Raw genomic sequence first — 26,630 nt, 5'->3', positions numbered from 1 at the left:
ATTTTCAATTTTGATAGATCCACCATATACAGCACACCTTTACAATGAACATCGTGGGTACCAATATAATGAGAAGTTTTAACATGGATAAATTTTGGGCATGGTTCCTGCATCATTTCAGTTTAGGAAATAAATTCATCTTTGGATCACAATGGAATATGCTAGGGATTGGTCTAAATAATAATAAATTATATAATAAGAGGTTTTAAGTTCTTAACATAGATATGTTTAAACAAAGGTACCAATATAATGAGAGTTTTTAACATAGATATGTTTAATACTGAATTTTGGGCATGATTCTGCATCATTTCAGTTTAGGAAATAAATTCATCTAACTTTGGATCACAATGGAATATGCTAGGGATTGGTTGAAATAACAATAAATTATATAGCTTTACATTAACGAAATAGTTTATGTTTAAGTTTGCTGCTTCATCCTTTGTCATCCTTTGTCAACAGGTTTTCATTTGCAAAACTAACAAAATAATACAGTTATTAAGAATCAAGATAGTGAATTTTTAGAAGTGAAGATTACACCCGACTTCACAGCACTCCTCATTGCAATGGACGAATAAGGATGTAGTATAAAACTTCCTATGCCTTCAATAGTACAAGATCTGAAAATTACTATTAGAATAGGAATCTGATATTAATTAAGACCATCACTTTTTAGTACTCTTGCCAGATCTGGTACAAATCTGGGCAGATCCAATTTATTTTGACCAGCAGGATTTGTCGGATTCAGTATGGATTTAAAATTCTTACAGAAGTTTTACCCTTTATTATGAATTTTTTCAATTCCAGATATCCAATTTTTTCAGACTCTCAAACCAAATGGGATCTTTGAACCTCGTAGCCATGCTTTTTAGCTCTACAAACAGAAAGACACATTTGGGAATGCCTTTTTGTCATCTTCGAGTCATATTTATTGACTTATAAGAGTTTAACATTACTCAAGAATGTCTGTAATAAACACTACACATATTTTTACACTACAAACTCCATTCTGAATAATCTGTAAGAATTTTTCATGTCAAAGTCAAACCAATACGAAAATTTGGGCTTTGATCTCACAAGTTTAACTGTAAAACACAAGTGTTCTGAAAGCATTAAACTTACATAAAGAACGGCATCAGAGCTTCACCAAATAATTGATTTCATATATAGAACTAGTAATCTATCCATGTGCTTTATTCAGATTCAAACTGCAAATCTTCTCTTAAACCATGCAATCACAAACATGGACCAAACGCCAATTGTGCAATTTCATTACCACTTTTCAAAGCTTGTTACAACAGTGAAACTGACTCAACAAAATGGTGAAGAATCAGCAACACTACAACGGCCTCTGGCTCACTAGTTACAACCCTTGACCTGAAAAGAATCCCTACACTGAAATGCTGAACCATTTGAAGTTTGAAAAGCTACCATCTATGAATGTATTATCAAAGCACTTTAAAGCAAGAACTAGCTTTCCAAAAAGTATCCAAATGATAATTGATCAACACATGCTCAAAGAAAAAGCAGTTTTCCAGGGAAACGTTACCTTTAAATGTCAAAAATCAAGGACTAGTGCCAATATTTCATATAGCTCAGGCAAATACACCTATCAGAAGTTATATGGCCATTTATTTATCTTTTGAAGAGCTACCAGGACAAGCCTTCAAGCAGAACTAGATTGCTCACAAATATTATCATTATAAGTTGGAAATCGAAGACCAGAACCAATATGCCCTAATGCTGTCGGGCAAAACCATGTAGCTAGATTTGGTCCCAGCACCTGTGAATGAAGAAAAATTATATGATCATCAAGACAAGCATGTTTCAGTTCTTCTATATGTACAAACATTGTCTCATAAATTCTTTAGCTATAGATCATTGAGACTAATGAAATTGCTTAAACAGCACAGCATTATCAGGTTCTGTAAAATTAATAAAATAGTTTAGAAGGCAATAAAGTTAGAAATTATGGTATGAAAGCAGAAGTGTAAAGTTTCTGAATTTTTCTCCTCCTTTACAGAAATACACAGAAGCATTTGGATTTTTTCCCAATCCATATTTATTTTGCTGAAGCAACCTGAAAAAATGTCATCCAAAACACTAGAGATTCCTCTATTGAAGCTTAGCCAAACTCAATCAGATACCATATGTGCCTCAGAACTGCTAGTCACAATTAGTTGATAAATGAATGATGCTATTATTAAACTATCTTAGGTTGGTATTCCAGGGTTCGGGTAGAGTAATAAATCAAAAACATTCATGATCAAGTGTCATTGCTGTTGAAGTCATTCTACACTTGTCAATAAGAGAATCAATTGATGAATTTCTAAATGAAGTCGGTTCATAAAAACATCACCCTGCTTCCTAACTGGTACAGGAGATGGGTACAAGTATCAGTATGTCATTTTTCAAAAAAGAAAAAAAAAAGGTGCTCGGAGACCAATCTTTTTTAATATATATTTTTATTCATTATATATAATAATATATATATTAAAAAATTTGGTCTCCAAGCATCTCTCATAATACTTGCATATAATAATATTAATATATAGTTGTTAATAATGTTATATAATAATAATAATAATATTATTAAAGTCAAAAGAGTAAGAGACTGTTAAGTTGTTATCTGTTAAAACTTAAATGTTACGGTGAGTATAGAGGATCTTGACTGCATAGAGTTGCAGGCAGATGCATACAATCCCTGAGTATTAGCAAAGTGAGTATCAACTCAGCTACTGTTTATAGTTTAGACATTTTAAATGCAATTTTCTGAGACTTATTAATACAGGTTGCTGGTCATAAATAGAGAATAGTGAATGTTGTTCCACAGTTCCCTGTAAGTTTTCTGCCACTCCTTCCAACCTTCCCTCATTTGCTATAAAATGGACAAACACAGCGACTGCTTTACGAAGTTTTTTTTCATTTTTTTCTTTTTGGGGGTTTTTGAGGGAGACAGCTGCAAATTAGGGCTTTTGAAATGGGAGACACCTACAGATGCAGACAGATGTTTCTTGCAAGTGGGGACAACTCCATACCTGTCTCCTGTAGAGGAAATGTGTCCCAGAGGATCAAAGGCATGTCTCCCTGCACCCTATAATTAGAATATTTCATGTTTAAATGGTTGTACCAAATCAAGTGGCTATTAAGTTGGCATCTATCAAGTTCATCTGGTACTTAGAAAACTGGAATATTGAATTTGCTATGCTGGAACTCGAGGATAAAAATAATAAAATATATAAGAAAAAATTTTGCAATTGAGGAACCTTTCTCCTTGCTTGGCCTCCTTTAAATAGAACTTTCCGCCAATAGATGCACCTCTTCAAATGTCTCTTTGATTGGAAACAAACTTTAAGTATATTTTTTTTTAAATATTAGTTGCATTGTTTCGTGTGTTGAGGAGCTAGCTTAATTAAGTAAATCACAGCAGTTTATTTCCAACAGCCAGTGCTGAACACTGCCATAATAATTTTATTAGGTTTATTTAACACCTAATATCTGTCGTTGCCCATCATTCATTAGAATTATTTAAATGTCCCTTATTATAATCGAGCACTCCCAAGACCCATGGGAATGTTATAATGAGCATATAATTTGATTTTTAAGGAGGCGGCCTTACATGCATCTATGAGCATTGATCATTTGGCCTAAGGATTCCCCTTAGCTAAATGGGTTTGTTCAACCAGATACAAATTGAGAAAGAAGACTATATATTCCATGACTGACTTTCTCCATTCATCTATTATGTCATGTCCCCTTTTTCATATTAAAATAATTAATAATATTATTTGAGTTGGGTGCGATAATTTCTAATTTTAAGGGAAACTTGATAATATTATAATAATTAAAATAAAAATGAGTGAAATTTAGGATCCAAGGGCCCAATTTGAAAAAATGCATCAAGGAGGTCGCATATCTTCATCTGGGACCAATCAAGTTATCCTTAACATATTTTCAAATTTGGGCAGTTTGTTTAATTTAGGGCATCCATGGATGAAAACCCTTAGTTTGTTCAAGGTTTGGGAGGATGAGAACCCTCTCAAATTCCACATTTTGGCTCAAGAACAAAAACCCTTGTTTCCAATTTTGGGTGATTCCATTCAGGTATCATAATTGTGTTGATTTGCGGAGTTCAAGTTTGCTACATTATTGCTACAATGCCACTACAATGTTTGTTGCTTCTTTTTGGTGATTTTATGTGAGGTTCCAATGATGGGGAAATTTAGATTGATTGATGTTCTTGTTGATGTTCATTTTAAGCACCATTAATGGTTGATTCTAGATTAGTTAGCCACATCAGTCTGTTGCTCATTGCAGTCTTATTATCCACCACACGACATTGGAGGAGAAGCATTTGAGAATACAAGAGATTGCAGCAGGTGTAAGGAATTAAGTTTGCTATTCTTTGATACTAGGGTTTGTTATTTTAATCTATCCAATCATCAAACAACCATATCCTTCAACATCATCATTGCTGGTTATTAAAGGCTTTTATGAGCTTTATTTATTAATTTGAATTGGAAGAGGTCTGAGTGGGTATTTTAGTTGATTTAAAGAATAAGGTGTATTGTCTGTAGTTTTGTGCAGATTACAACAACAAAGGAATAAGGGTTTCAGATTGATAATTCACTGTGATTTGTAATACTAAAATTCAACTTATTTTGGGCAGTAAATGCAGTTTGGATTTCTCTTGAGAAATGATGTAATAGTTGCTTATGAAATCTCAATTTATATTATTCAAAACCAGCATTATTGTTAGATTTAGTCATTTGTTAAGAGTTAGTCACTAGTTTGCTTGCATAGATTTTGGGTCCAATTACTCAAAAATATCATAAATTCAAAAATCCGTAAGTAGAACATTACATATACTACTTGGACACTCCTCACTTTCTTTCCACAAAGGATGCAATCTATATAGTTTGCTACCTCTCAATCCCAAGATGTCTTTCTCTGTCATCTATCTCTCAAGTATTGTTGATGGCACTATCATCTGTTATGACTATATCTATAATCACTGATTACATTGCCTGAGGATTCTCCTTATTTAAATGAGAGTTTGTTCAATCAATTAAGATACCATGACTAACTTCCTCCATTCATTTATACTACCTGAAAAATACTCCTCACTTTCTTTCTACAAAGGATGTGATCAATAGAGTTATCAAAAAGGACTTATTGACAATATAATCAAGTCACTTGAGCTTTCCACTACTATCTCTCATCCCCAAGATGACGTTTTATGTCAACTATTTCTCATAGATTGTTGCATCCATATCATTTCACTTTTCTTCTCCAAAGCATGAAGAAAGCCAAAAAAGGAAATGTGCACAAAAAAAATTCAGAACCACTTTTTGAAAAACTCAGAAAACAGCATAGAAAATGAGGCAAGTGGTGATTACTTAGGGTTAACTGCAAGTTTTTGCAGTGTAATACTGCTACGCGAGTTCAACACAAACTAAAGTTTGATTGGATCTCCAATCCTAGTCTCCAACTTTGGTTACTATTCTCTCCATTTCCATTTTGTTAAGGTACCATCCTTTCACATAGTTATTCATGCTTGCTTTAAATGGCTTTTTCTTTCCAACTTGTCTAGAATTTGCTCAATTTGGGTTCACCCACCCCATTTATGTTTTCAAAATTTTTAATCTCTTGGAGATTTCTTAGGATTCCTACTTGCTACCATCACTTAAACATTTGGGAATGATTAACAAACTGATCGGATGCACTACTCTAGTCTGGTAAAAATAAACTAATAGACAGTCCTAATATTTCATTATTATGAGGATAGTTCAATTTTAATTTTTTTGAATGAAGATAATTGTCTGAGATGTACTTGTGCATTTGACCACGTTTGTATGTAGAGAACAAGGGGTAGAGTAGGAATTAAATAGCATCAGAAAAAGCAGTAAAGAGTTTTACCAAAACAATATTTGCATAAAGTCCAAGATCATATGGGTGGCGATACACTCGCCCTGCTTTTTCATCTAACCACATAGCTCGCACTCCCTCATGATACTGCAATGAGAATGGGACAAACAAGCACTTTCCTGAGAGGATTAACCATTTTGATTTTTAAAATTAAACAGAATATAGAAATGCAACTATTTATATCGGTTGAATAAAAAAAACAGTTAATGTACCTCAATTGTTGTCTTGTTATGTGAAAGGAGATACATGTGCCAACCCAGGAGAACAACTAAAGCCACTGTTAATGGAATAAGTATTGATGCACAGAGAACCTGTGACAAGCAGTATATGTGACGTCATTATACAGTAAGTATTATATAGGAATTTCATTCATGATTTGGGACTTCACAATGTAAAACATATTAGGTTCTCTAAAAATAAGCAGCTTACGTAAGACGCCCTGAAAATATTTCCAGATTGCCGCTCATTGTGATTGAGTTCTCCAAGTGCACTGCCCACAAGCAGTGCCTACAACCACCAATTTCAATTCATAATCATACCAAATCCCCTATCAGGTTATACAATCAATCTCTTTCAAATAATTGTATTTAGATTAAAAAGTCATTGGCAGGGTCAACTTTGAAATTACCAGTGCATAGATGCAAGCTACAACAATATAGAGTACAAAGAGGAAGAAAGCCTTGTAATTTTCATGGCCAACACAATTATTTATCCACACACAGTGATGATCCTGTAACAAACCCTCATGAGCAGGCAAGTCAGAAATATCCATGATACTTATTAGCTTCTGTTAATAAATAAAAAAAACTTGTTCGTAAAGATATTAACTTGAATATACAAAAACTTAATAATGTTATGAGCCTTGCAACATGAAAACAAAATCTTATATTTCCTAAAAGTAGTATAGTTATCACCAGGAGATCACTAAGTACCAACATCATCAAACAAACTGAAAATCAAAGATAAAGATTTTTGTGTACCTACCATCCTTAGTACACACCTTTTGCAAACACGACAGTGATGTGCACGAGGAGGCTTATAATGGCCACACTTTTGGCAATATCTCATATCTCCACCCTGGAAAACAGTTTCAATGAAAAAATTGTCACTAAAAAACATGTCAAAATTAATATATTTAAGTTTCCTTAAAACTGGAGAAAGGTGCTAATAAAAAGATCCTTGTAAGTATAACAACTCAAAAGGCACTTTAATAATTAACCATGCAAATCCTTTCAAAATTTAGTTATTTTAAGCCACAAAATGGAAACATATATCAGATGAAAGGAATCATGTGCAGGTGCCACATGCAAGAGATTGGATATGCTATAATACCATCTTCACATACAAATGGTAATAAAATTGTTTTGAACTTTTAAGTGAGGGTTTGCATGGGCAATTTTTTATTTATGTGGGAATTGACCTGGGTAGTGTTTATTCGTCTCAAGATAACCCCCATAAGCAGTCATTACACAAATGACATTTTTCCTCATTCATGTTTATAATAATTGCAAGGCAAGCCCACTTAGCACACATGCACATTTAAGCATTCATTGGTAGTGGGAAAGTGGCTAGAGGGTAAAAAGCCCAAAGCAAAGAATATATTTACCATTCCCAAATCCTCCCCCTATTAACAAATGCTTAAAGAAACTTGTCTGCTAACATGGTCCCCTTGCTTATTACTACCAACATAAATGAGGAAAATTATCATTAGTGTAATGTATACACATTTAGGTCAGCTTGAGATGACTAAAGATTAGATGGGTCAAACTTTCTTGGTGATGGTGTAGAACCCATATTTGTAATGTCCCGTTTTTAGGCATTAGCTATTTCTAGGGGTTATCCTATGACTTCGGTCCCCGTAGGCTAACATGGTGATTAGGGGACCCTTCTGAGAGTGTTCTATGGCTCTTCAGCTAGCCTTTTGGTGCTTATTTCAGTATTCTTCAACTCAGTGTTCCAATTTATTTGTGGTATGCCTTTCTAAGATCATTCAGCACTCTTTGATACACACAATTTTCAGTAAGTCACTTGGACGTTTGGGTCATACTATTTATATAAGTCACAAGATGATCAATGGGTATCGTGGCTATTTCTGGATAGTCATTTATTGCAGAAGTTGATAGTGTAATGGCGACTGGAGTTTTATGGATATTATATTAAATAAATGGCGATTGGAGTTTTATGGATATTATATTAAATAATGTTTGAATAATAAAGTTAAATTAAATATTTAAGTTTACGTTATTTAATATGATAAAATGACTTTATAAAGTTATTTTATAAAGCAATGTAATTAAATGACTTTATAAAAGGTATTTTATAAAGTGACTTTTAATGGTGCTTTGGGAAGCATGGATATTATAAAATATTAAAAGTCACTTTTAATTTAAAATCTGCAAACCCTAATAAGGGCATTGGGATGAAAGTATTATAAAAGGCACTTGGGAGCTCATTTGAGATATACTTGGTTAATTTGTTTTTCGCTCTGAGAAGTTGGGAGCTCTAGCTTCATTTGCAAGAAATCTGAGGACAGAAACCCTTGGAGTTTCTTGGTGGTTTTGGACGGAAACCCAATCCATCTTTGGTGTGGATTCATTTAGTATTCACCATTGTGCTTCATTTTCAAATTGTTGTAAGTTTCAACTGGAAATCTCTTTGGAGGATTTGACAGTGCTAGGTTAATTTCACTTTGGTTTCTAGGGTTTTGGATGAAGTTTATTGAAGATTTGAGCATAAAATAGTAACAGAATAAAGGTTGACACAGTAGCTGGGCCGTTATGGTGTATTCATCATTTGTAATTCATTTCCAGCTCTTTACTGAATGAATGCAGCAGTTATCAGATATTCAGAAGCAATATCAAGACATTTCAACCATTAGCTTAAGTATTCGTAAATATCATTGTAATCTGCTTTACATAAGTAATGCAATATCTGCTGAGTGTGACCAGTCTTATTGCTGCATTTGATATCTCAGTTTTCTGAAGCTAAATCAGGTCAGAATGTAAATCACAATCAATGTTTGCAGCAGTTCTGATTTGTTAAGTATGCAATGACTAAATTCCAAAGTTTGCAATCAGATTAGTATTTGAAATTCTGATCTCTCTATCGGTATTAGTTTGTTTGCAAGTATCTTTTACTGTTCAATCTTTATGCATGTCTAGAAGTGAACAGTTTTAATATAAGTTTATAGTATCTTGCAAGCAAACTGTTTAACAAAATACCTCCAAGTGAAAGGGCAAAAATATCCAGATCAGGGTGGGCTATTACAATATTGGAGTGGACAAAGCTTGTGGTAAGGTCCTACAAGTTATTCCTTCTACAAATGTAACCATGCCCAATCATCAACCTAAAGGTGTGTGGTAATGGCACTTCTTGTACGAAAAAAATTGCATTATGAAAGATGGTTTGCACCTATTGCTAAATTTGCACCACTTCCCCTTGAGTAGACCTACGGTTTGCACTTTTTGCTAAACTTAAAAAATGGCTCAAGAATCTAGGATCTCAATCAGAGACAATGGTGGATGGTAATCCAAAGTGAATTGATACAACCTAGAAGTACAATTGAGTTGTTTCTAGAGTTGAAATTGGTTCCGTTCAAGGCTTGAGAATCACATCTTAGAGAATCTACATACACACAACCATTACTCCTTTTGGTGGTGGGACAGTCAAACAAAAAGTTCATGGAAAGCTGAAACTGGTTCCGTACAAGGCTTGAGAATCACCATCTTAGAGAATTTATATACCACTACATACACACAGCCACTACTCCTTTTGGTGGTGGGATAGTCAAAAAAAAGTTCATGGAAACAAATTCCCAAGGTCTTGTTGGAACCAATTAAGGCATGTATATGCTATATTTCTTATTGATTGGATTGACTATGGACATGCAATGCATGATTGAATTTACTTGGCAACATCCAATCAGATCTATGGCAGTATAAGTACTTCTACAATGCTGCTAATATTTTCTCAACTCTGAAATGACCTACAACTTACTACAACGAGCCAGAGTTTTGTAACTCTTCCTTGTTTGGTACACACAAGTGCCCAAGGTGATATAGGAGTCCATCCTACAAGTAGAAACCTTGAAATGGCTTACCACCATGCAAATGTTGAGATGCCTTTTAGATGCCACATAGATATTGATCCAATGTTTTGTTGAAGATTAGGATGTCATCAAGGCAGACAATAACAAACAAGTTGGTGAAATGCCAAAGAAAGTTTTTTATCATCCACATAAATGTTGTTGGTGCATTGGCCAACCCAAAGGGTATACCCAACGATTTGAATACCTCCTTTGGCCTTGCCGATTGTCTTCAAAATGTCTATACTTCCAAGTTCATTGGATATTTAGCAATACCCAAACTTAAAGATAGATTTTGGTTGTGAACTCAACAGCACAAAGGTGGTCAAAGAGACCCTCTATCTGATCTTCATCGTGCTCTATAGTCGATACAAAATCACCACGGGTTGCCCTTTTGCACAATCACAATTGGATTGTGTCAGTCCTCCCTACTTTCATAGAAATTTCAATTCGAAGGTCGCCCTTTGATGTTTATTTTCCCTTCGGTCATATATTTCTTCCCTTTGAACCTGAGTCCTTGAAACTTTTCTAAGTTCAAAGTTGAAAGCGCGCTTTAAAAAATTTTCTTTGTGGCTTTGTTTTCTAGTAAAAGTGAGCACTTTGTTGAAATTTGTATTGAACTTGAACCTTTGAACCATTTTTGGTTCAAGGCTCAAGGTTCAAAGTTGATCATGCGTCGGTTATTTCTTTGCTCGTTCATTGTCCTTTGTTTTGTCACGTAGACTGTTTTATGTGTTGCTCTGTGTTATTTCTCAATATTGAACTTGAACCTTTGAACCTTTTGGTTCTTGGTTCAAGGTTCAAAGTTCGAAATTCATAGTCTGAGGCTTCATTTAGAAAATGGTGTGTGCATCATAGAGGGAAAATGGCGGCGGGAAAGGAGAATATTCCAGGAAGTTCGAAATGTTAGTTTCTAATTATGGCAAGCAATAATTCGTGTGTTATAAGATGGAATGACGCAAAATTAAATGCATGCCGGTTATACATCAAATCAGGTGTCAACTCACACGAGCTTACTTAATTACAGTGTTCCATGGAAACGCGATTCCCCCCTCTAGGCCCAAGTCCCCCCATCCCCAAAACCCGTCCCCGAAACTTTTTCCCTTTGTCCCAACTTCCCCGTCCCCGCGTCTCCCCATCTCCCCGTCCCCGCGATCGTGGAACACTGCTTAATTAGTACAGCTAGCAAGGATTTGAGTGTGATTTTGTCCATTTTTGTTACAAAAACTAACAATTTTTCTAGTACCTTCTCAATAGTCGTGCAAGTGAGGAAAATTGGAGGTATTGTATCTACATTTAGAAGGTTTCCGAGAATTTGTTGTTGAGATCAAGTTAGTTTCAATCGTTCTCTCTTCTGTTGTATTTACTTGTTCTAGAAGCTAGCTGTTGTTCGTTCCATTTGCTGTGTAGAAGAATTCATTTCATTCTTGAAATTTTTTGATTATAATGAGAGGGGCCATTATGAGGCCAACTCTACCAAAATTGGGGCGCACTTCTTGCTTACTTAGTTCGCTTCTAGAGATGGTGAACACTTCATTAGCACAGGCAAAACTCTATAATTTTCCCGACAGAGTTAAGAATCCAGCCCAAAATTCTATGATGGAGAAGATTGTGCGGAGTGGTTTGGTTGAGGGTACTGCATTTCACGTCGCTGCACCATGCCCGGAGCTAGTTTTGGAATGTATGAACTGGTATGATGCGGAGCACGAATGTATCAGGGACATTAATGGTGAAGTGTTGTTGAAGATAGACAGGGAGACTGTAACGGCAGCTATGGGCATTCCTCGTAAGGAGCCATATGAAGACTAGACTATTGGCACTTCATACTCCTTTTCTGAGAAGAAGAGCACTTATAAAACTGCGATTGCCATGAATTGGTTATGGGCATTCCTCGTAAGGAGCCATATGAAGACTAGACTATTGGCACTTCATACTCCTTTTCTGAGAAGAAGAGCACTTATAAAACTGCGATTGCCATGAATTGGTTATTGAAGATTCAAAAGGGATGTTCCAAATTACCAAGGCCACTTACTAGAGAACACTTCATAACAGAGGTACGGGACATTGTTGTTTTGTTGAATATATTGAAAGGAAATGCCCATGCGTTTCACTGGGAAGACTGGATGTATTTCTACATCCAAGTCATGTTGAATGGAAGCGCCTACCTGGATTGGGGACAGGTTGTTGCAGAGAGATTGCATGAGAGTTCAAATAAATTTGCGGGAATGAGTGGTTTCTATATGTCTTCCTATTTGTTTTATATGCTTGCTTGCACCCGAGATTGGAATGGCTTACATCATGAACCCTGGATTGATGGAATAAGAGTATATAAATACTATCCTCACCTGCAGGAGCAGGGATATGCACAAAATTTCATGAGATGGAATGACATTTTCACAGGAAGATTAGTTCATGAGTGGGCACCTCGGAGCGCACCATGGTGGGCACCTTGGAGCGCAGGGTAATACAAACAGGAGATTGTCGACAGAAGCAATGGAATTTATTGGTATTTATGGTAGTTTTTTAATCCAATTTGCTCAGTTTACATATATTAGAGTTGGCGGTTTTCAGGGTGAACCTTTCAAGTTAACCAGATATGCTTTGGATAGCTATGTTTTAATTGAAGTCACCCGACAGCAAGCCTATATTGATAAGAGAAGTGGAGGAAAGTCTAGGGTGGTCTTTCCAGTAGAGCTTGGATACTATAGCTGTAGATCAATTTCAGATGCCTTGAACCTTGAACTTGAATTCAAGAAGTTCAATCTACAGTTATATATTGCTAGATATAAATTTGATAGTCAAAGGTTTACTATAGAGAACTTAAATGTTGATGATGGCTTTTGTCATGAACCTCAACTGGAAGATTATTGGGAAAATTGTGGTGATGAATTTGAAGTTAGAAGAAGATTGTGGTCGAGGTTCACGGTTCAACAAATTGTGACCATGGGTTTGTCCATCAATGTTTCTGATGTGCAAGAAGACGAAGGTGAGGAAGTTGTTGATCCTGAGTTCGACGAAAGGATACAGTGGCAGCCTATTCCAAAGATTGATTGGGATAGGAAAGGGAATGATACATTCAGGCCAGAACCTTCAATGTGATCAGACGAACAGAAAGATGGCTGAAAGATCGCCGTTTTGGACAACAGCCCCTATCCGCACCTAAGAGTAGAAAAATTGGTCGAACTCGTGCAACTTCTCAAGCATCTCTTTCTCCTTCTGACATTGTTATTGATATTGCAAGTAATGACAAACAGAGAACTGAGAAAACCAAAATTGCAAATTTAGGAGAATCTTCTCTGGGTTCTTCCTCTGCTCATGTCACCAGATCGCGTAGTAAGAAAAGCAGTCAGAAACTCCTTGCAACTTCACTTGTAGTAGACTTGGATTCTGAGGAAGAAACTCAAGGAGCAATGGATGATCAGATGCAAGACGAGCTCATTACAAGTGCAGCAAATAAAGGAAAAGAAATCCAAGAACCTGAGGATTCTGTGAATACCATGGTTGTCATCACTACTAACCAGCAATCACCACCACCAAGGTAAACATCTACTGTTCATAAATGGTTAGGTTCTTCGCTCACCAAGAAAAGGAATGTAATTCCCATCTCAATCCCAATGGAGGACATGGTCAGTAAATGTCTAGGAAGAACATCAAAATCCAAAAGGCTTAAGACAGAAGCGATGATTGATGTGGATGACCAAACAGGACATTGGATTGCAGAGGTGGCCAGACCCCCAACAGACAAAGATGCATAGAATATCACTGAGAAAGACTTTGTCATTGAAAAGATTGACCTAGGGGTGACCTCTGGAGCTGCGGATGCTAAGCACTTGGAGACCTCCACTAAAAGAATTCTCACCAAAACATGGAAAGATGAGAAGGATAAAAATGAAATAAAGTAGATCATCATGCAAATGGCCCAATATATCAATGCTATATAGGATCCTAACCCTCAACCGCTTTCTCAAGTTCCCTTGTCGTTTGATCCAAGATCCCCAATGAACCAGAGACTACTTGATCAAGTTCAAAGAAGCCGAATGGTTGCAGATGTCTTCAGTGAATGGCTGGAATCAATTGCCTAGCAAGGAACTAGCTACATTTCCGATCTGGTCAAGGTGTTTGAAAATGCAGAGTTTGTAAGTAAAGAGTTGGAAACGGAAATAGTTGCTTGTGAAAAGGAGAAAAGCAAGTGGGTGGTTGTATTGAAGCAAATGAGGGATACACAGTGGTATGGAGTAATGAATTTCTTAGCAGAAAAGTTAGTTCATGGTCTTGATGACAATGCACTTTTCGTTTGCAAACAGAATATTGAGTGGAGAAATTCAATGATTGAGCAAGGGCATGAGGAATCCATTAAGTTTCTAAAGGAGTTAAAAGAACTAACTAATACTATGCAAAAAGACATGAAATGCATAGATCTTCAACTCCTAAAAGAGGATAAGCAGACACTTGAGGACTCATCTGATATGATCCAAGCTTTCAAAGATCAAGGACAACAAATCCAAGAAGCAAAGTCCTTGACAATAGAGGATTTCTCGAAGATTGCAAGAATTGAATCCATGTTAGTGATTTGCTTCGATCATCTTGAGACGCATAAGGGTAAGGTCATGCAGGTAAGCAAAAAGAAAGATGTGTGGAAGCAACGAATTCTGCATATCGGTATTCCACATTATGAGCTTATTCTTAACTTCTCCTTAGCTCACTTGGAGCGGCGAAACATTCGAAGCACCCCTTCGTCACAGGACAAACAAATGGAGGCCACGTCATCGATAGGAGCTTGATTATATCACTGTTGCTCGCGGCTTATGCTGCTTTCCATGTTCAGTTGTTGTTTTTCAGTTTTTAAGATAAACTTCTTTAACTCTCGTGAAGAGTTAATCTTTTACCTCTGGTTCAAATGTAACAAACTATCATAGCCTGGCGGCTATATAAAATTAATTGCAAGCCTTGTCAAACGTCCGAGAATTTTTGGTTAAGATATAACAAATTAGCTTTATCTTCCTTTTTAACAATATTATGTACTCTGAAAAATAAAGGCAATTTTGTCTGTGAATAAAGTTACAGCATTTTCCATTTTATAAATCTGTGTTTATGAATTGTAATGTGAGTCTCTGTGAGGATTCGATTCAATTGTGGAATTTGCAATCTTTCAAATGCAGTATATATGAATGTCTGAAAAGAAAACTTTTTTTTCGATATTGTCTATCTTGCCGATTAGAAGAATGAAAGCCTGTGAACTTTAAGAAGAAATTTGTCCTTAAAAATATTGCAGTGTTCATTTTGTGTTGACATATCAGTGCTTAAATGCCTTTAATACTTTCTGGTAAAAAGTGTGCATGAGAATTGTCGTAATTTAAGCTGATTGAAAATCATTATTGGGGAGTTGTACCTGTATACAGAGGTTAACTGTTTAAACAGTTATCCAACTATTGGTGTATTTTTGTCTTTTGTTATGGGCATGTAGAAGTCAAAGAATCAGTGTGTAAAAGACAAATCTATTAACTAATAGATTTTTGGCGACTCTGCTGGGGAGTCGAATAAGTAGATTAGATACAATCATAAGGTGGGTAGGGCAGTCTTGTGATTAGCTTAAGTATTCATCATGTGTATATTGAAGTGACATTTTGTAGACAGGCTGGAGTCAAGAAGATATACAAGGTCCCAGAGACGTGAAGGGGTGTTTGATTCTGTATTTCAAGAACTGTAATCAATCCCACACCTTTGAATATTTTATTACCCATGGCTGCTAATAACCCTTGGGGGGCAGCTGTAGGACCTCTTGCTCTTGGAGCAAATTTAAATCCCTTACCGAAAGGTTCAAGAGATCATTTACCCAAGTTTAATCGTGATGGAAAGGTTACAATTGATATTCATTTGAATGCCTTCAATGTGGCTTGTGGGGTATTAGCAATCCAGCATGAGGATGTGGCTGTAAGATTATTTGTTCAAACATTGACTGAAGTTGCTGCAGATTGGTTTTATCATTTACCTAATGGTGATATCACAAATTGGCAAGATCTCAAGACAAAATTTGAAGCTAGGTTTAAATTAGCTGAGGATGAACATTCACTTTTGGCCCAATTAGCACAACTGAAAAAGGAGAATCCTGAAATGATGAGAGATTTTGTAGCCAAGTTCCATAAGATAGTCCATAAGATCTCGGCTACTCAAAGACCCTCTGATGATAACTTGAAGTGCTTCTTCATTAACTCAATGCCTTTAGAAATAAGTTTCCTAATCCGTAGGCAAAGAGTGCAAAACTTAGCAGCCACCAAGACCTTAGCTATAGAATTGGAGGATGATTTAATTACCGCGGGAAAGTGGAAGAAAGAAGTTCAAACTGCTGGCCCGCAAGCATCAACCTCAACAACTACATCAGACCTAGTGATTCAGAGATTGATGAATGATGCGATAACACTCAAGAGACAATTGCCTAAATCCAATACAACTTATCCACAGATCTATCAAGACATCCCGAGGAGATTTTCAAATAAGTCAGCAGGAACTGGAGGTAAAGCACTACAATTACCCCCTACACAGCAAAGGCTAGCTATTGAAGCACCTCCACCAAAAGCTAACATGTGCATTTTTCATCTCACCGATGACCATGATGGAAGTTCTTGTCCAGAGATGGTGCGCTATGCCCAGTTGATTGGTTCTAAGGAGGTGCTGAGTGAACCAAGTAAAGAAGAATCTTTCAGGCAACCTGGCGACTCTGAAATCTACTTCCTGGAGTACGAGTCAGATTCAGAAAGAGAAGGTGATATTTTGGTTACCTTGGAAGATCCTTCATGTGTTGTACTAACCAAAAATCAACAGAATGTAAAACCTCAGGGTGCTCCCCCGTCTTCTGTTGTGAATCCTAAAGGTAAGGAGATTGTTTCTCAATTTCATAATAATGATTTTAGACCTCAAAAACCCCAGTTATTGAAATCTGTAGAGACTGAAAGTTCATTTGATATTGTAGAATTTTGTAAATCCTCTCGGATTCAAATTACACCAGCAGAATACCTAAAATTAAACCCCAAAGAACTTGATAGATTGGTTAAGTTAGTAAAAGGAAATAATGCATATGTGCAAGCCGACATGGTACAACAGTCAGTGAATGCTACATTGTCTTCCCAAGGTGATGTGTCAACTCATCCTGCTACTCGTGAAGTTTTCCCTGAAATAATAGCACATCAAGCTGATGATACGTTGTTTGTTCTTGAATCAAAACCTAAATCTTTTTACATATCTTTGTTCATAAATGGTCACAAATTAAATAATTGTATTATAGACTCAGGTGCCTCAAATAATATCATGCCATCTGTAGTAGCCAAAGCCTTGGGATTATCCTTAACCAAAACCTTTGGTAGGTGTTATTCAATGGATTCCAAACAAATACCCTTATTAGGACAGATCAAAGATGCTCAGGTGGTCCTCGTTGCTCATCCAGATAAAAGAATTAAGCTAACCATTTTGATGGCTGATATTCCTACGAGTTATGGCATGTTGTTAAGTCGCACATTTTGTAGAGACCTAGGGGGTGAGATAAAAATGGATTGGTCTCAAGCCACCATTCCCATAGGGAAACAACGAGTCATTTTGCAACCCAAGCCCAAATCTAAGTTCACTGTTTTCCCTTATGATGATCCAAAGGCCCAAATATTATATCATGAATGTCAATTTGGGAATTAAATGATCTTATCTAGTAATGAAACTGCAGGAAATCTATCACAACCTGAGACAATGGAGGATTTATGGTTGATGGAATTCGATGGAAGTTGTGCAGCATCAGGTTCTGGAGCTAAAGTAGTCCTCAATCCCCCCTCTAGCCGACATATTCCTTTTTCTTTTAAGTTGGAATTCAAGAACACAAATAACACTGTCGAGTATGAGGCCTTGCTGTTAGGATTAGCTGAAGCAAAGAAATTGGGAGTGAAGTTGTTGCAAGTTAAGGGAGATGCAGAGTTGATTGTGAAACAAGTCAGAGGGTTGTTCAATGTAAAGAATGAGAGATTGAAGCACTACCGAAATAGATTCTGGGATGAAATTGAGGGTTTTGATGCATTTTCTATTGAAGCTATCCCTAGAGAACAAAATTCTAAAGCTGATTCTTTGGCAGTATCAACTTCCCTATTGATTCCCCATCCTGAGTTTGTAAATGATATCTATCGAGTGGAATTGATATATGGACCTAGTGTATCTAATAATTCAAAATTTTGGCAGGTTTTCGAGAATGACAAGCAAATCAACAACTTCTTGCACTGCGCAGAAATGTTTACTGCAACCTTCTTTGAAGGATCAGATGCTGAATGTAAGGAGTTTTCACCGAAACTGGGTCAAGAAATGAATGATGGGGTAATACAACTAAAAGGAAATAAGATTCCTAAAGGGTTGGTCTCTTTAGAATGTCTCTTTGATCGTCATGATGCCTTTAAGAAGGGAAAAGATGAACGGATTCCTGCAGTCCAAGATGTTGGTGGTTATGAAAGAGTTAATATTGGAACTGAGGAGGATCCAAAGTACATTAATCTAGGAAAATGTTGCACACCCGCAGAATACAAAGACAATTTTGCCTGGTGCTATGATGACCTGAAGAACTTCAGGGAAGGAAAATTTCAACATCACATTCCTTTGAAGCCTGGAACAAGCCCTTTCCGGCAGAAACTTAGAAATTTCAACCCCAAAGTTGTTGAAGCTATATTTCAAGAGGTAGACAAAATGTTGAAAGCTAGAATCATATATCCTATTCACCATTCTACCTGGATAGCCAATATTGTCCCAGTTCGTAAGAAAAACGGAGAGATAAGAATTTGCGTGGATTTTAGGAATTTGAATCAAGCCAGCCTCAAAGATAATTACCCCTTACCTGCCATGGATCATATTCTGCAAAGTCTCCAGTTCATAAATGATGTCTATGCTCGATGGATCTTCTGGTTATAATCAGATTAGTGTTTCAGAAAGCGATCAGCATAAAATTGCTTTAATCACTCCCTGGGGTACCTTCGCCTATAACAGGATGCCATTTGGTCTGATAAATACAGGGGCAACTTTCCAGAGGGCTATGGACTTGTCTTTCGGTCATCTGAAAGATAAGATAATTGTTGTATATCTTGATGACCTAACTATCTTCTCTAAGAGGAGAAAGCATCACCTAAGAGACTCGAGGCAAATATTGCAAAGATGTCGGGAACATGGAATGTCGTTGAACCCTTAGAAGTCAGTGTTCGGGGTTACAGAAGGCAAATTACTTGGTCACATCGTCTCTAAAGGACTAAAGTGGATCCCGAGAGAGTAAAGGCAATTCAGCAGTTAAGTTTACCATCGAATAGAAATGCAGTCAGATCCTTCTTTGGACAGGTGAATTTTCTGAGAAGATTTGTTCTGGATTTTGCAGAGACCACAAGGTACATTGTAAACCTTATGAGTGAAAAGCGGGTATTCAAATGGAATGAAGAGGGGAAGAAAGCATTTGAATCAATAAAAGAAGCTATAGCTCAAGCACCTATTCTTGTTAATCCAGATTTCAAGAAAGATTTTATTATCTATTGTTATGCTTCAAAACATACTATGTCAGGGATTTTGTTACAAAAGAACGAAGAAAATGAAGAAGTTCCAATATCTTTCATGAGTGTTCCTCTCAAGAAACATGAATTGAAATATTCACTGATGGAAAAACAAGCATTTGTTCTAATTAATATGAAAAACAGGTTTTAAGGACCCGAAACCTTTAACATAGGAGCATAAAATAGTTCATCAAAAGCATCCTGCTAGATAAAGCTTACAAAACGACTAGCAAAAACGCCAGTAAACCGAACGGACAGCAAAAGAAAGGAACATCAAAGCTCAACAACCAAAGAAAACACAAAACAACTATAAAGACTTAGGAAGGTTCACCGCCTTATTGACCAGCTGGTCATAGTTAGCCGCAACAGCTTTGAGTTCTTCCATATCCTTGTTTGGCTTCTTTTCCTTCTTTTTGCCTCTGGTTCTTGTTTTGGGTCCTTGCACTTCTCCCGTACCTTCAATGTCTGGTTCCAGCTCTAGAGAATCCTTCTCGTCCTCCAATTTGCTAATGAGGATTTTGGTATTGTCAGCAGACGCCTTCAAAATATTAAAACTTTGTTCAACAATACTTTTGAGGCACTTTTCAATTTTCTTGAATTTGTTATTAGTTTCCACCATTCTCTAGTCCATAACAATATCATTAGTTTTTCTCTCTGTCAGGGCCTTCTCAATTTGCTCGAACCTAGGGTTGAAGGAATCTCTGATTTCTTTAGTTTGGCAACAGTTTTAGTCAAATCCTCAACATATTCCGCCATAGAATTGCTTCCACCAATACTGATTGTTTCCAGAATTTGAACCCTGTGGATAAGCTTCTTATTATCCTCCACAGCTTTCTTGTAACTGTTAATTAACCATTCAATGGTGTCCACAAAACCTTTCAAACCCTCAGGGAGAGGATTTGAGGGGGGAGTTTTCTCACCAGAATTATCTTGTTCCTTTTTGGGGGTCGCCACCGGTGATTTTGTCATCTTTGCCATCTATCCTCTGATCAAAACCTTCCCCTGTGGTCACCTCCTCCAAATTATGGTCGACTTCAGGATCCTTTCTCTACACTTGTTCCTCCAACTCAATAACATTATCTTCCTGTTTGTTCCGTTTGTTCCTTGTCTGAATAGAAACTTTGGTTTTCTTTTTCCGAGGAGACTGGGGTACATCCTTCTCAGAATCCTCAGAGACCTCTTCCTCCGAGGAGGAACGAATCTGAAAAACTTTTTCTTTAGATTTTTTCTTTCCCTTCGAGGAGGAAGGCCCAGTACTCACTTGTTTTCTTTTCTTACTAATTTCAGCTTCAGAGTCATCCAGACTCTCCTCTGACTCACTCATCAAGTCGCTTTCAGACTCCTCACCCATATAAAAAACAGAATCCGACCCTTCCTCCTCAGACTCAGAGATTGAAGGCTGTGGGCAAGCAATTTGGTTGGCTGCAAGTCTCTTGTTTAGTTTGGGATCAGTACTACCAGCACTCTTCAAATTCCAAGAACTGAAAATGTGAGCTTCCAAGGGGTTGGCAGAGTAGGCAAGAATCCCCAATGATCCCAATGTTCGCCACAATAGCCCTTTGGATTTTCTGGAAAACAACAGCCTGGGTGAGAGAAGTGTCCCTAAAAATACGGCTGTTCCTTTCTTTCCAAATCCCCCACAGAATGTGAGGGAGTGATAGCTGCCACAAAGATCTCAAAAAGGGGTTAGACCAATGATAACTCCAAGAATGAAACAATTCACTGATAGTATTAGGAAACACCCAATCAATGCAAAAATTCTTAAGAAATCTTTCCCAAATTGAAACAGTGATTGCCAAATGGTCCACAGACTCTTCCTCCTCAAGACATAAATCAAATCTATTAGGGAAAGAAAATCCTCTACCCTTAAGATTATCTAAGGTCAAGATTTTATTTTGAAGGATTGTCCAATAGAAAAAATTGATTTTAGGGATAAGACCCTTAATCCATGCTTTAGACCAAAAAGGATTCTCAGAGGGGGCGGGGGAAAGAACACCATATATTGAAGAGACAGTGATATTGCCTTTAGGTTCATATTTCCAAATAAGGGAATCTTCCTCATTATTCAACCAAGCAAAAGAAAGATGATTCTTAAGATTGATTAGGTCAAGGTGAATACATTCAATGTTTGGCCATTTATCTCCTATCCAATACCCCTCAACCAAGGAGCCAAAGACTCTAATACAGGGGGAAGCAAAAGGGGCCCATTCAGGGATATCAATCAGAGACTTATCAAAAAGCCATGGATCTTCCCAGAATCTAACTTTCCTACCATTGCCAACTCTCCATTTAACCCCTCTAGCAATGTTGTCTTTACACTTAGAGGCATGATTCCAGACATGGGACCCATTAATACTGAAATCAAAATTGATGAAAGAGGGAAGAGAAGAAGACAAAAGAGAATACTTCTCCAAATTTTGCACCATTCACTATCAGAGTGGAACAGTCTCCAAACCTGTTTAGATAAGAGAGCTTCATTGAGAGTCAGGATTCTTCTCAGGCCCAGACCTCCATTATTTTTCGATCTGCACACCTTATCCCAAGCCACTAAAGCCATTCTTTTCTTTTCTTCAACCCCTGACCAAAGAAATTTTTTTTGAATTTTCTCAATTGCATCAGCATACTTAATTGGAATTCTAAAGAGGCTAAGGGCATAAATAGGTATGCTTTGAAGAGAAGCTTTCAGAAATTGAAGCTTTCCAGCCTGACTTAGAAGAGCACCTTTCCACCCGGCAAGCTTTCTTTGAAATTTGTCCACCAGAGAATTCCAAAAGGAATCAAGTGGAGCAATGCCAAAGGGGAGACCAAGATAAGTGGCAGGAAGATCAGCAATCCGACATTCCAAAATTCTGTTGATTCTATGTTGTCTTCTCTCAGGAGTGTTGATGAAAAACACTTCACTTTTAACCCAGTTGATAAGCTGGCCGGAAGCAGAAGCGAACATACAAAGGGTGTCCTTCAGGGTTCTGGCTTCCGAAATGCTTGAGTCCCCCATGATGATAGTGTCATCCACAAACTGTTGGTGAGAGCAAATATGATCAGCTGAGGAAGGTTGGAGTCCCTTAAAAGTTCCTCTCATCACCATACTTTCCATAGACCTACCAAAACATTCAGCCATGATAATGAAGAGGATTGGAGAAATGGGATCCCCTTGTCTCAGTCCTCTAGAAGCTTGAAAGAAGGAAGAGGGAGACCCGTTGACAAGGACAGCAAAGGAGACAGAGGTGATGAGCTGCTTGAAGAGGTCCACACATTTGATAGAGAAGCCATAAGCCAAAAGGACCTTCATAAGGCAAGACCAATCAACCCGGTCGTAGGCCTTAGAGAGATCAAGCTTAAGGATGAAACCCTGCTTCTTAGCCATAACAAGAGAATGAATATTCTCATGGACTGTTATAATAGAATCAAGAATTTGTCTTCTTGGCACAAAACCATTTTGTTGGTGATTAATCAGAGAAGGAAGGATAGTCAGGAGTCTGGACGTAAGGACCTTTGATATTATCTTATAAAAACAAGCATTTGTTGTTGTGAAAGTTGTAAAACAATTTAGATACTATATCCTTCATTCTCATGCGATAGTTTATGTGCCGCATTCTATTGTTAAGAGCATTTTAACACAACAAGATATAGGAATGAACAATAGAGCCTCATGGGTTTCTAAGATACAGGAGTTTAATCTAGACATTAAACCAATAAAATAGGTAAGAGGACAGGGTTTGTGTAAGTTAATTGCAGAAAGTAAGAATGAGGTGAATGAGAAATTGCCCTTAGTTTTATTTGTTGGACTTCAAGACTCTTGGTTCGCAAACGTTGCATATTACCTAATTTATGGAGACTGTCCACCACATCTCTCTCCGAGAGAAAAACGAAATCTGAGATTAAAGGCTGCTAAATATGTTATTTTTGATGATGTATTGTACAAAAAGGGGTTGGATGGAACTTTCTTACGCTGTGTAGATAAGTTGCTTCAGGAGTCACTATTGAAACCCTTTCATGATGAAGCCTGTGGTGGTCATTTTTCATCAACAGCAACTGCCTATAAAATCTTGAGAAATTGTTATTATTGGCCGGGTATGTTTAAGGATGCATACGCTTGGGTAGCTAAGTGTGAAAAATGTAAGTTATTCACGGGGAAGCCATAACTTGCAGCATTACCTCTTAGACCGGTAGTTATTGATAAACAGTTCAAACAATGGGGTTTAGATTTTATAGGTCCATTGTCACCTACCTCAAGTGTTGGACATACCCACATACTGACGGCCACAGATTACTTCACCAAATGGGTTGAAGCTATTCCAGTACGGAAGACAACTTCTGAGGTTGTTTGTAATTTTCTTAAAGAAAATATTGTGGTTTGTTTTGGAGTTCCTCAGAAACTTGTGGCTGATAATGCAACCAACTTCTCTTCTGCCAAGATTTCATTATTTTGTTATGATCATGGGATATCTCTCACTCGCTCTTCAGATTATTACCCTCAAGGTAATGGCTAGGCGGAGTCGAGCAATAAAAATCTAATAAATACTATGAAGAAGCTGGTGAGTGAAAATTTCAAAGACTGCATGAAGCTCTCTGGGCAGATCGCACATCTCCAAAAAGAGCCATAGGGATGTCACCTTTTGAACTGGTGTATGGCATGGGGGCTCAAGTGTCACTTCCCTTAGAACTTGCGGCTTCAAAGTTATAGACGGTTATTGAAGATGCATATTTTCAAGATTCTCTGGAGAAGAGGATTATGCATTTAATGAGGATTGAAGAAGAAAGAGATAAATTGGTTGATCAGATTACAGAACATCAAATATGGGTCAAGAAAATATTTGACAGTAGAGCCAGACCACAGAAATTTATGCTGGGTGATCAGCATTTGCTTTGGGACAGAAGAAGAGAACCAAAAGGAGCACATGCGAAGTTCGAGTCATTATGGAAAGGACCATTTGCAATTCAAGAGGTAAAAGGCCCTAATTGTTTCAAGCTAGCATATCAAGATGGTACTGTTCTTCCCCTGACCTATAATGGACAGGATTTGAAGTTATATCAATTGTAAGCAAGAGTCCCCTGCAAGTCTTGTACATAAGTTTTGTTGTGTTTGGTTTGTTGTTTTAGTTTTGTTTTTGTGTTTGTTTCGGTCCTTTTGATTTAAGGCTCATTTGCGAAACCAAAGATCCTGGGGTTATGTGTTGGTCCCTTACCATCTCAATCACCAGTCAGAGCCAATGTTAGTCCTCCCTACTTTCATTAAAATTTCAATTCGAAGGTCGCCCTTTGATGTTTATTTTCCCTTCGGTCATGTATTTCTTCCCCTTGAACCTGAGTCATTGAACCTTTTCTAAGTTCAAAGTTCAAAGCGTGCTTTAAAGAATTTTCTTCGCGGCTTTGTTTTATGGTAAAAGCGAGCGCATTGTTGAAATTTGAATTGAACTTGAACCTTTGAACCTTTTTTGGTTCAAGGTTCAAAGTTGATCATGCGTCGCTTATGTCTTTGCTCATTCATTGTCCTTTGTTTTGTCGCGTAGACTGTTTTATGTGCTGCTCCGTGTTATTTCTCAATATTGAACTTGACCCTTTGAACCATTCGGTTCTTGGTTCAAGGTTCAAAGTTCGAAATTCACAGTCTGAGGCTTCATTTAGAAAATGGTGTGTGCATCATGGAGGGAAAATGACGGCGCAAAAGCAGAATATTCCAGGAAGTTTGAAATGTTAGTTTCTAATTATAGCAAGCAATCATGGTAATTTGTGTGTTATGTGATCAAATGACCCGAAATTAAATGCATGTCAGTTATACATCAAATCAGGTGTCAACTCACACGAGCTTACTTAATTAGTAAAGCTAGCTAGGATTTGAGTTTGATTTTATCCATTTTTGTTACAAAAGCTAGCAGTTTTTCTAGTACCTTCTCAGTAGTAGTGCAAGCGAGGAAAATTGGAGGTATTGTATCTACATTCATTCAAAAGGTTTCCGAGAATTTGCTATTGAGATCAGGTTAGTTTCAATTGTTCTCTCTTCTGTTGTATTTACTTGTCCTGGAAACTAGTTGTTGTTCGTTCCATTTGTTGTGTAGAAGAATTCATTTCATTCCTGAAATTGTTTGATTAAAATGAGAGGGACCATTATGAGGCCAACTCTGACAAAATTGGGGCACAATTCTTGCTTAGTTAGTTCGCTTCCAGAGATGGGGGACACTTCATTAGCACAAGCAGACCTCTCTGATTTTCTTGAGAGAGTTAAGAATCCAGCCCAAAATTCTATGATGGAGAAAATTGTGCGGAGTGGTTTGGTTGAGGCTGCTGCATTTCCCGTCGCTACACCATGCCCGGAGCTAGTTTTGGAATGTATGAACCGGTACGATGCGTAGCACAGATGTATCAGGGACATTAATGGTGAAGTGTTGTTGAAGATAGACAGGGAGACTGTAATGGCAGCTATGGGCATCACTCATAAGGAGCCATATGAAGACTGGACTATTGCCACTTCATACTCCTTTTCTGAGAAGAAGAGCACTTATAAAAGTGTGATTGCCAAGAACTGGTTATTGAAGATTCAAAAGGGAAGTTCCAAATTACCAAGGCCACTTACCAGAGAACACTTCATAACAAAGGTACGGGACATTGTTGTTTTGTTGAATAGATTGAAATGAAATGCCCATACCTTTTACTGGGAAGACTGGATGTATTTCTACATCCAAGTCATGTTGAACAGAAGCGTCTACCTGGATTGGGGACAGGTTGTTGCAGAGAGATCGCATGAGAGTTTAAATAAATTTGCGGGAATGAGTGGTTTCTATACGTCTTCCTATTTGTTTTATATGCTTGCTTGCACCCGAGATTGGAATGGCTTACATCATGAACCCTAGATTAATGGAATAAGAGTATATGAATACTATCCTCACCCGCAGGAGCAGAGATATGCAGAAAATTTCATGAGATGGAATGACATTTTCGCAGCAAGATTAGTTCAGGAGTTACAGGGTAATACAAACATGAGATTGTTGACAGAAGCAATGGAATTTATTGGTATTTATGGTAGTTTCTTTATCCAATTTGCTCAGTTTACATATATTAGAGTTGGCGGTTTT

At 37.2% G+C, this 26,630-nt stretch overlaps 1 protein-coding gene across 1 annotated transcript in view; it reads right to left on the bottom strand.

The window, feature by feature from the left end:
* Positions 1–1,241: 1,241 nt before the first annotated feature.
* The window catches only part of LOC131047393 (probable protein S-acyltransferase 16), a 63,365-nt gene continuing 37,976 nt past the window's right edge, over positions 1,242–26,630 (bottom strand). Inside the window, exons 2-7 of the mRNA XM_057981263.2 lie at positions 6,910–7,002; positions 6,554–6,655; positions 6,355–6,432; positions 6,138–6,236; positions 5,917–6,012; positions 1,242–1,780 (exon numbers count right to left, since the gene is read on the bottom strand). Of these exons, the coding sequence (XP_057837246.2) occupies positions 1,664–1,780; positions 5,917–6,012; positions 6,138–6,236; positions 6,355–6,432; positions 6,554–6,655; positions 6,910–7,002 (585 nt within the window). The 3' untranslated portion in view covers positions 1,242–1,663. The remainder of the gene's footprint in view (positions 1,781–5,916; positions 6,013–6,137; positions 6,237–6,354; positions 6,433–6,553; positions 6,656–6,909; positions 7,003–26,630) is intronic.

Source organism: Cryptomeria japonica, chromosome 4, assembly GCF_030272615.1.
Source record: "Cryptomeria japonica chromosome 4, Sugi_1.0, whole genome shotgun sequence".
Lineage (NCBI taxonomy): Eukaryota > Viridiplantae > Streptophyta > Pinopsida > Cupressales > Cupressaceae > Cryptomeria > Cryptomeria japonica.
The sequence above is the reverse complement of the archived record's forward strand: the minus strand, read 5'-3'. Positions and strand labels throughout refer to the sequence as shown.